Source organism: Glossina fuscipes, unplaced genomic scaffold, assembly GCF_014805625.2.
Source record: "Glossina fuscipes isolate IAEA_lab_2018 unplaced genomic scaffold, Yale_Gfus_2 121, whole genome shotgun sequence".
Taxonomy (NCBI): Eukaryota; Metazoa; Arthropoda; class Insecta; order Diptera; family Glossinidae; genus Glossina; species Glossina fuscipes.
This window is the reverse complement of record NW_023998464.1, coordinates 7902296-7913833: the sequence shown is the minus strand read 5'-3', so window position 1 is coordinate 7913833 and position 11538 is coordinate 7902296. Positions and strand designations below refer to the sequence as shown.

Below are 11538 nucleotides of genomic sequence, written 5' to 3'. Positions count from 1 at the left end.
AACATATAAACAAATACATATATTTGAGCTACAGATACAATAACTACACCTGAGTAGGGGGGAACGGAAACTTAAAATGATATCCTTTCTGTAGAGAAAATAAGGAGAGGAAAGTCTATATAAACACGACTTTCTCCTGTGTTTTCATTTAACGCACTTTCTCTTGTATTATCTATTATCTCTCCTTCTCTTTTTTTTTCTCTCTCTCTCTCTCTCTCTCTCTCTCTCTCTCTCTCTCTCTCTCTTTTCATCTTTTTTAATATGGCTCCTTCTTCTCATAATACTTAAAATTTAAAAGCTTAGGAAATATACTCACGTACAACATGTTTATCTATAGATATAAGTGTAATCATATACGACATGTACAACATGTATACATATTCATACTCTTGCAATGTGCACATGTTATATATGTTTACATTTATACATACGCATATAGATGTTTTACTTATTTAACTATTATGTACACGTCTTATGTTTAGATAATATAGGTTTTTTTTATACCCACCACCAATGATTTTATCATTTGCTTCGTAGAATAGTAGAACAAAAACATTCATCCAAGCATGCTCAATTAACCAACAAAGTGAAATCGGCAATCTCTGCGAGATTTTGCAACAAATTCATTGCCTTGGTCCTCCATCTTTCTGTTTCATAATGCTACTTATCTGACTAATCGGTGCTGAAATTTTCAAAGTTCCTTAAACTTTCCTATAAACATGCCCATAGTAACTGAAAAGTGAAAACTCAAGAAGCCAGTATATTTCGTAATATTCTACCTAATAGTTTTAACAAAATCTTAAATCTTGATGGTGATGGGTATCCAAAATTCGACTCGTTGCGAAAAAGTAACTTTTTTATATGTTTTCTCATAAAGTTTTCATCATCATAATCTTCAGCATCAACATACAGTGATTATCATTTAATTTTAATATCTTAATTTAATATCCTTAAAGGTCAAAGGAATTTAAGATTACCACGTACGTTCCTTAAAATTTTTGTTTTTTATGTAATTTTCATTATGTTAACACATTTCGTTACTGCTATAAGTTTTGACGATAAAATTCTTTCTATATATAAAACAAACTTTTCACTTATGTCTGTATTTAATATGCCATCGTGATTCTATCTACAAACTAAACGCTGAAATAATGCTTTAAATTAACTCTTGAACAGACTTTTTAGTCAAAAAGTGATTACTTAATACCATGCATTCTTACATATACATATTTACATTTATAAATAATTGTTAAAGAGAAAAAGTAGCAACAAACAAACCAAAACTATAAAATTTCCGAAAGGGAAAATTGGGAAGAAGGGGGAATCTGGTAGGAGAGGTAGGAGAGCAGAGGATTTAAGGACCACACTGAAGAAAGGCAACGTTTGTTTATACATAACGAGTAATTTGTGTATGGAATTCCGATAAGCATATCTGCAATTGAGTGAAAGTGGGACGTTCCGCTGGCATGGAAGCCCAACAATAAGCCATAATCGTAAATCTGCAAATAAAAATAAACAAATCGTTCGATTTTTAAAATTTTAGTTATAAAATATTAACAAAACAATACATAAGAACTGCTTTAAACAACAGCTATATATGCTATTTCAATTAATATAGTCATTGTAACTCAGCTGTTGTTCTTCTTACAGCCATCTACTTATTTGTTAATTTTCCTAAAGATCACAACGCCAAGTAGCCTGATGAATTTCTCTTTTAAACCAATCTTCTTTAGCACCAATAATATCTTTTCACGGAAGCGTTTTCATGTATTTTCTCGGATGAGTTCACACTGTTCCTGATCAGATTAAGATTTAGGGTCAATACGTATTTCCCTCTCATTGTTAATCTCATAATAGCTTATATACTTAGATCTCTCACCGGGCTAAATAGATCTCTTGTTCCCATTGCGATGTAAGCGATTTTTTATCGCGCTATGGCGCACCAAGCTTATTCGTTCAGTTTACATAAACGATGTATGTCAATTTTTTTCATTATATAAACCAGAAACGCGAAGTGACATCGCTTATATCTAATATGTTCAATTTTTTTTATATGAATACATATTCACAAAATTTATTTCATTGCGAAAAGAAGGAACGCAATACTATAGATTGTTTTAAAAAATTGTAAAAAACAAAAAACGTTTTCTTACAAATTCAGATGTAGAAAATTCGAACCACTTAATTGAAAAACCAGATAGTTGGGAAAACCATGAAATCGCTATCAATTCGCCAACAAATAGAAGCAGTCTAATAAAGGAATTAATGTCACACGACTTCGCTTACAAAGCAAATATATTTACCGGAATCGCTTGAATCCTTATCATACGACATGACATGATACGAATAAACAGCGCCGTTTATTTGTTTGCAGTAACCATAACTTATCAAAAATATGGCATGCAACTAAATAACATCGTGTGCCATGACACTTCGCTTGCATCGCAACTGTATACTTACACCAAGCAAGCAGAAGAAATGATACGAGGTAGCAACTAACACCCACAAAAATTGCTAAAATCAGTCATCCGAAGAAAGTACATTAAGCTAAGTTCAAGTGTCTTGAGCAAATGATGTCTCCATTTTGCGTAATTATGGATTTGATCACGAGTCAGTGTGAAATCAGTTCAGTTGAAATTTAACCAATTTTTACTCTTTTTTATGACAGATTTCTTAAATTCTTTTGATTACCTCAAATTTAGCTAGCATTTCCTAAATTTACTACTATCTTACCTTTTTTATTTTAAAAATCAAAATAAAATGCTATAAGTTCTGTAAAAAATTGAAACTATCGTCGAACGAACAAAAATACACATTTCAAATTGTGTCAGTCAATTATGTCCTCGAAAAGAATAAATTTGAAAATATTCCTTGGATTACCAACTTACAATTCATCGGGACAATTAAATGGCTGAGCCAATCGATAGCCATCCTTCAGGTAGTGCTCCATTTCGTACGGATCAATTTCGGAATATGGCATTTTTGCCAGCGTACACATTTCCCACATCAGAACACCAAACGACCAAACATCGCTACCTTCATTGTAATGTTTCTTTTGTATCGCTTCTAGCGACATCCATTTAATCGGACGATTTTCGCCATCGCCCAAGCAATGATAATCTAATGGGAATAGATCTCGACTAAGCGAACTGTCGCACAGCTTGACACGCAGTTGTTCGTCAATGCTGCTCGAAATAGAATGAATGACAAAAAGGAAATAGATGTTAATTGACCGTTCCTATTATAATGTGCTTTTGGCAAAATTTTGTAATTGCATTCCATAGCTATACTTACACACAATTTCTTGCCGCTATATCTTTGTGTATAACCCCATGATTATGCAAATGTTCCATAGCCATGGCCAGCTGTGATGACATGAGTACTGTTTGAATAGTAGTAATGCTGCGCGCATAACTTGGCTCTTGTAAAAACAATTTCAAATTACGTGTATTATTACCGGCCGAATACAAAACAAACGGTGTACTGTAATCCTCTATACATACTCCCAAAACGGAGAGAACGTTCGGATGTGAGGCTTCATAAAGCATCATACCTTCTTGCAGTAATAACGTGACTTGCATTTGATTGGCATGTTGAGCTACAGTTTTAACAAGCACTTCTTGGCAATCACTGTAGGTGCCACGGTAGATGCGTCCATAAGCTCCCTCTTGAACCAAACAAGATAGACGTACTCGGCATTTTTGAACATTCAATTCACTAAGACGCCGATTGAATTCCTCGGGTTCTTGCTCGTATTCACGGAAAGGTCTTGTTAACGTTGCATACGTGGGCGTAATGCTAGACGGACAAGCATAAATGGAATTGTGAGCTGTCGATGAAATTGTAGGCAAACGTTGAAAACTAGCGGTTTTTATCAAATGCACCCCGTGATTGGGTCGCTTCGTAGGTCCTTTGGCACAATACGCGATTAAAATTAAAGTAGTCACCAATACTAAAGCCAATATGACGCCGATAACTAGAGTTATTAAACCACCAGTAGGTGGTGGTGCTATTGTCTCTTTGAGCATAGGATCATCAAACTCATTTAATGTACGAGCTGGTGTTTCGTCACTCTCGTTACCCCCTTCAACTGAGTGCTCTTCATTTGCGGCATTGTGTTCATTGCCATTGTCAACCGCAGCGCTGTTATGCATTGTATCAACGAAACCACCACTACTACCTACACCTACATTCCCACCAACGCTAGCAACAATATCACTGCCGATGCCAGCATTTTCATTGCCGTAAGCACCACCGATAGCAACAACATTGTGGCCGTCCTCTTGCATGCCAGCCAAACAAATTTTCTTACGTCGAAATACTAAATCCGTTATGTTATTTGTTTGATGGTCCAATATTATCTCCACGGCGATGGTAACTTCAACCTCAGCATCACGTGTGCCCGAACATTTCATGCCAACGGCGAACGTCTGCGGCTCTAATGGAATCTCTCCGATACGTGAAATATTTAGTGTTGGACGTGGCAACACAGACGGATCCGAAGTGATTATGTTAAGACTATATGGCAGTGGATGATGTGCCAGACTCTGCCACGTAAATGATATTTCGTTGATGTTTGCCGGCACAGGAACCGCAAAGTTGAGCGCATAATCATTGACCTGACCCTCTCGTACATAATATAATTCAGCCGAAACACCTGCAAAACAAACGATAACGTTTGCATTATTAAATGTTGCGGCATTGACGATAATCGCAAGAGTAATGGTGATAGTTATGGTGGTGCGTGTGATAATATTAGGGAAATATTGCTCCAGCAATAGTAAACAGTTTGAAAGGAGTGGGATTTTCAACAAATTTTTGCTTTATCCATTGTAAATGTGCCTGTACATGAATGTATATTTACATATATATAATATATATATATATATATATTTATGTACATATATATATTTATGTATATATATATATTTATGTAAATTATATATATATATATAAACATATGTATATATATGTGAATTTTATGTTTACAGAATAAAAAAGGAAGCGCAGCAAAAGCATTTTTTTGTTACCAATGAAATTGAATTACCACCAAACGGAAGTTGCCCATAAGAGAAGCATTTGTAACGCAACTTCAAAAAGGAAAAAACAAAAAGGGGAAACCTAGAGTTACACCAGCTTCACTGTCTGGTTTCACTTTTTCGTTTCACGAGCATTTAAATAACGCAATCAAAATATAATTCAATTTTAAATTGCTTAACAGCTTAAATGGAATTTCATAAAATGTTAACCTGGCACATTGAAAGTGGTACAAACTCCGTTTGCTTGGTTCCTTTTCCTTTTTTCTTCTTTTTAATATAATTTTCATAACTTTCAAGTTGTTAAATAACGATAAAATTTATAAAAGTTTTTCAATTTAGGAAAATAAATATTAGCAAAATGCTAAATCCAAAGGACCAGTCTAGCTCCACTAGATAAATATTTAACTAAATACGGTGAGCCGCACACTTCAAACTTGATTAAAGCGTCGTATAAAAGTACATTTTAATCATTTGAATTCAAAAGGGAAACCCGCGGCCCAGCATCCACAGCATTCAAACTTTAAAAAAAATAAGCCTGCCGAAATATTAAATGAAAGTAGAAACAAGGAAAGAAGTCTTCTTAAATGTATATATTTGCCTTTGATTCCGCGAAAACTACTTTTTCTACTTAATATTCTCAAATCTGATCAACAAACGGGGCTTGGACTTTGTATTAACTAGAGTTGAGATTGAATCGCTTTATAAGGCAATGGCATAACTGGAATGACGAATAACTCGTTATTTTCGGCACAGCTCTAGGTGGGGACGCTAACGCTGTAAATGTCAAACGTGACCACTTACGACTGACAGTACTTCTCAAAATATCATTTATTTATCTCCAAATGAAGGGTCATAACACATGAAAATGTCGCGTGCAACGAGACATTGAATGATCAGCTTATTATTGTTTATATTTTCTCATGTCATGAACGAAATTTTGCCCTATAGAATCTTTATAAATTTATAAGATGTAAGTGGTTGTGTAATGTATGTGAGTGTGTTACGTGCTCGCCTACTTCGCCAGCCAGTATCAAAACAACATAATTAGTTTGCAAACATTTTATTAAGGTGTTATTGTTATAAATGTCTTAACTTAATAGTGTCAATTGTGTATCAGACTCAAAATTAAGATTACAATAAAATTAAGAATTATAATCTATATTAACAATAAAAATAACAACTCACCGAATGTACATTCGAGATCCTAAAAAAAAAAAATTAACAACTTGTTAAATCTAATTTGAAACTGCTGCCACTTGTATCTTCACATATGCAACGTAGTCCATTTTTTCTTCAATGTTTTCGGCAATATACGTCTTTTATATTAATCAACAATAAATTTTGCTTTTTTTGTTTGCACAATTAATTTAGACTCATTTTTTATTTTATTTATCAATAAATTTTGTTTTTTTAGTTTGCCCAATTAATTACGACTCAATTTTTCATTATTTTTTCTAATTTTTTTATTTTTATTTTTTTTTTTGAAAAATATAAAATTTTCACTTCTTCAGACACTATCTGCTGTCACGTCCGCTCTTTGTTTTACTACACCAGTTGCAAATCACTGTCACCGTAATACGTGCCAGTGGCGTCTACGCAATGCTCAACAGATATAACCACCCAAAATTTTCCACCGATTTGATTTCCGCATTGACCGGCTTGCATGTGCACAATTACAAGCATTTTGTGTTTTTGGTCCTTTGGAAACAAGCGATCTTCAATTGGTTAAAACTTTCTGCTTCTAGATATTTCTGCAGAATGTGATTGCAATAAAACCCACAGAGTCTCTTTATTCTCACTTTCTTAGCTCTTCTTTAAGTGCCGTAAGAAATGTTTATTTTTTTCTTTTTTTTTTCAACTTAAAAAAAAAAGTCTTTTCTTTTCTGATGACAAACTTCAACTCCAAAATCTTTTTTTCCAATTCCAAAAAAAACGTTCCCAACAACAAAGAAAACTTGACAACCAAAAAAAATAAATCCAACGCATACTTGTTTTCCTACATGCCTCAATTAGAAGATTGTAGAAGTCATCAACGAAGTTGATAAAAAAAGGATTGATTTATCTAAATGTTAATAAATACTTCTTCACAATCAAACAAGATTATCCCTTTGGTTGATAAGAAAATCAATTTTTACCGGAATCGTGTTCCATTAAAATGCCGAGAGTAGAAGGTCGAATATGTAATAACGGCAGTTGAGCAAGAATCTAGGGATAGAGGAAATATTCGGTGCTTGCTTGTATTTTGGCGATTTATAATTTAACGTAAATCTGTCTGGTGTGAACTTACGTTATTTATTCAACTTCTTTTGAAGTAAAGTTCCTATCACTGAATTGTAATTTTTAGGATAGTGTAAGTTTTATTTACAAAATTAAGAAATGTATTTAAAAATTATTTACAGGAATTTATTTTTACGACAACTTTAATTCTGGTTCTGACCTTGTCCGTTCGAATATTGCAATTGGAGTGTCTTGACTTGACTCTCACGATTTACTGTCGACTACCTCTACTCATTTTCGACCTTTTTACGATTCGCTTGCGACTCCTTTACGACTGACTCGATTGGCTTTGCCTTCCACAAATATCCTGCTTATACACACTTTTACAAACAGGTTACCATTATCTAAATTCACCGCGACATTTTTAATCCGCTAACCTGTTAATCGGTTTTTCGCCAAATTTCTGCCAATTGTTGTTAATCTTTTCAGCAGTTGGAACCTGCATGACGTAGATAACGTGTATTTGATTTTTCCCTGCTATAGAATTTACCTGCTTAGAAAACCGACTAATTTTCATGAAAAAGAAGTCCTGAGTAGATCAACTTTACGTCGCCAGTCACAAACACAATACATCACAGAAAACTCCTCTTCTATTGCTTGTCAAGCAATGAAAGCAAGTGAAAATAATGAATGTCGAAAATGCAATTTTAAGCGTTCCATGATCAGCGTCTGTATACAGTAAATCACTCAATAATAATAAATAGAAAGTTGTTGTTTTCTATAGACAAAAGCCAAAATCATCGAATTTAATAATACTTTGCATTAATTTATCACTTTCACCAATACATCTCGCTGGCCAAAATAAATGCCAGCTTCTATTATATAATTTGACCTTAAAATATTCAGTATTTTTAAAAAAGGAACCTAACAGAACTTAACTTGAACTGTTCAATACTTTTAAGAGCAGGAAAAGTTATCGTGATTTCATAATGAAACCGTTAAGTTTCTTATCAAAGATAACAAGAGTTAAACTAATTTGCAATCTTAACATCTCATTATGATTCGGGAATTAACAAGTATTGTTTACTCTTGTCGGTTGGCAAGCTTTTGGATGTTTGCAATGGTTTTTGGAATCGCTTGCAACTTTGTTCTGTGCCGGTTGTGAGTGTGCCTCTTTGTGCCAGCTGTGTAATTGTTTTTTTTTCTCTTTCTTTACATTTCCTTATATACTTTATATTAGTTGAATTAATCGTATTCGACTGTTAATTTATTTTAGTTGAATTTCTATGTAAGTAAAATTCAAAATAAATAAATAAAAAGTTGAAGCTGTGCTGAAATCAAATTTTATAAAAACGACATAAAAGGAAACGTTTACCAATTCAAACATTATATTTAACGTTTTTTAGTCAAGCGTCTAGAACCCACTGAAAAAAATTAATTTATATAAGCTTCTCATGAACACTAAGAAACGTTTGTGAGATCAGGAAAAGTGACGTTACGAGAGTACCAATGTTAAATGATGATTTCGCAATTAGTTTTAATTCCATCTTTATATGTCATTTTATAAGTCTTTTAAAGGGCACAATAAAACTGAGAAGATTAAAAGCACTTATATTATTATTAACAAAAAATTTAACGCTAGAATGACTGAAACAAAAGCAGTCAAAAGACTGCTGATGAAATAACGCATACATTTATAAGCAACGAAGGGGGGATGTAAATAGAACCATTAATAAATGCATTTATGTCAGGTATAAGAAGTCACAAAAATCCCAAGTTTTGTTGTCAAAGCTGTCAAAACCGCTCCTTTGGCAATCTAGTATTAAGGATTATTTTCCTTGTCAAAGAATTTCGTTTTGGAGTTAAACGCACCCCATTTCAACATCATACGTAATAACCCTAGAGTAACTTTCCATTGTTATAGAAGAGCTTTCAATTGAAAGCAACAGAACGAAATAAGCAAATAGTACGATATGATCGAAGTTTTTTCTCCTTGCCTATATTTTAAGGTCTTTGAAAAACTTTTTTTCACATTCCGTTTTTTTTAGACTTGTAAATGACATGAATATAAAACATGCAATGGTTTATAAAGGATTTTTACGTGGTTTTATCGCAGGCGATGAACGACCTTAATTCTAATTATAAATTGTAAAAAAAAAAAAAAAATGGAATCAATATTTCTGCCTGGAAGAAAAAGTATTGGGAAAGCGGTAAAAAGCATTATACACTGTACTGCATCGTCCGATGATGAGTAGCAGAAGAGACTGCACATTGAAATGAGATATTTTATCCATTTTTTCACTAAACAACGAAAGAAAAAAAATTGAAACCTGCTAGATATGCATACATAAGTGTACACAAGTACATAGGTGTTTTTGCAGAATGCATAATTTATTAAATTATTCAAAATATAAACCAAACGTATGAATGCATGCACTGAGTATCTGTAAAGTGTACATATTCACTGGAAATCCATAATAGATTTATGTAGACAAAGTTTGTTTTTCCAATTAAAAACGCATCATAAAACGAGACAAATTCAAAAACTCACTTAAGTATACTTTGCATATACATGTACATCGTGTACGTATAGCAGCACATGCATATGCATCTGCCAGTGGCAGATTTGCACATATGTATATACATACGGCATGTAAATGCAAACAGGCAGACTCTGTAGATAATAACTAAGAATAAATGGTTGGATAGATGGATGGTTAGATGATTACATGGATAGATATGCGATTCTACAATAAACATATGGATGTGTGCGCATATACGTTTCATAATAAATGTGTAGGTACATAAAGAATGAATGATGATGGTATACAGCTACTAAATAACTTGGTGCTAAAGAAATTTACACTTCAATGGTCATCGCAGCATACATATGTTTAAATCTGTATGTAGGTGTGTTTATATATATAATAACAAACAATAACAAGCTTAGCAACTTCTATCGTCAGATTGACATTGACTTTTAGATTTACACATTCACATACGCACAGACACTCGCGCACAATAATACAGTAGAATAACAGCAACGCAACAAGAATTACATTGAACATTGAACAACAGAGATAGGGCAAAAAAAAAGAACACGTACGGCATGTCTGTATATACCATATGTATGTACATCGTCGATCGAAACATGAAAAACTAAATACGGTCTTAAGCAGATTTATATGGGAAATCAGTACAGTAACATGGCTAAAATGCTGATTGTTGCTAGAACGTAAACGTAAAATAGAACCGCAATATGAAAATGAAACAAGAACAAAAGGTATATTCGGCTTAGATGGCCACTAGATTATGTATATGGTATTTAATTACAAGCCAACTTTTTTTCATTGAACAAAATAACAGGATGTCGTATTGTATATATCATATACTGTATATATTTCAAACAATATTTTTGTAGTATTTGGCAGCACCTTGTAAAAATTAAAGGGCGCCTTTTATCCGATTTAACTTTTTTACCAACTTGATGCGAAGATCTCCCTATGTTATGGGCGAATCCGATCCACCTGATTTGTGAACTCGCGATAACATTTTTGCAAAAGAGAACAACTTATTGATCTTTTTGGTTATTATAAGTGGACCAGTAAGCCAATTTTGATTAATTTCATTATATTAGAGTGAAAAGGAAAGACTCGAGATTAACTTCGCTCAGGTTCTAAACAAAATGATGAACTCATAATTGCAATTTCAACTAATGAACAAACCAGCAGAACGTAGTCAAGTTAATTCCGTTAATCAACTTGATCAAAATATATATATATATGCCCTACAAAGCCACCAATTGATGTTTCTTTTGTGACCGTTACAAGCATTTCGAAAATATACTTTGCGCCGCTGTGCTGGACGCACAAAACGAAACAGCAAAAAGTTCTAAGGGCAAACAAAAAAAAATTCAACGCCATTTACACAACATACTGGTAAGGTAAAGCTTAAAGTATTGTATGCTATCCTGTAATAACACAGAACTCAACTCTATGATAGCACGTTTCTTATTGTTGTCTGCTCTGATCACCACTACATAATGACAATAACGATGACGACGATGACGATGATGCTTGATGCATAATGATGACAACAACGTTGAAAATGATTAGGAATACAAAAGGAGAACATGTACAGCAAGCTGTTCTATGCATGTACTTTGCTATATGGATCTAATACGGATTCAATACGCAATAGGAAAAAGAATGTAAGGCAGCAAGTTTTAAACCGGGCACAGAATAAATGGGAAACTACAGCATGAACAAAATCTTTCGAGAAG

The 11538-nt window shown here is 33.3% G+C and overlaps 1 protein-coding gene across 1 annotated transcript in view; it reads right to left on the bottom strand.

The window, feature by feature from the left end:
- Positions 1-11538, bottom strand: part of LOC119640561 (tyrosine-protein kinase Drl) — a 60476-nt gene continuing 48938 nt past the window's right edge. Inside the window, exons 2-4 of the mRNA XM_038038677.1 lie at positions 3295-4657; positions 2889-3185; positions 1-1499 (exon numbers count right to left, since the gene is read on the bottom strand). Of these exons, the coding sequence (XP_037894605.1) occupies positions 1388-1499; positions 2889-3185; positions 3295-4657 (1772 nt within the window). The 3' untranslated portion in view covers positions 1-1387. The remainder of the gene's footprint in view (positions 1500-2888; positions 3186-3294; positions 4658-11538) is intronic.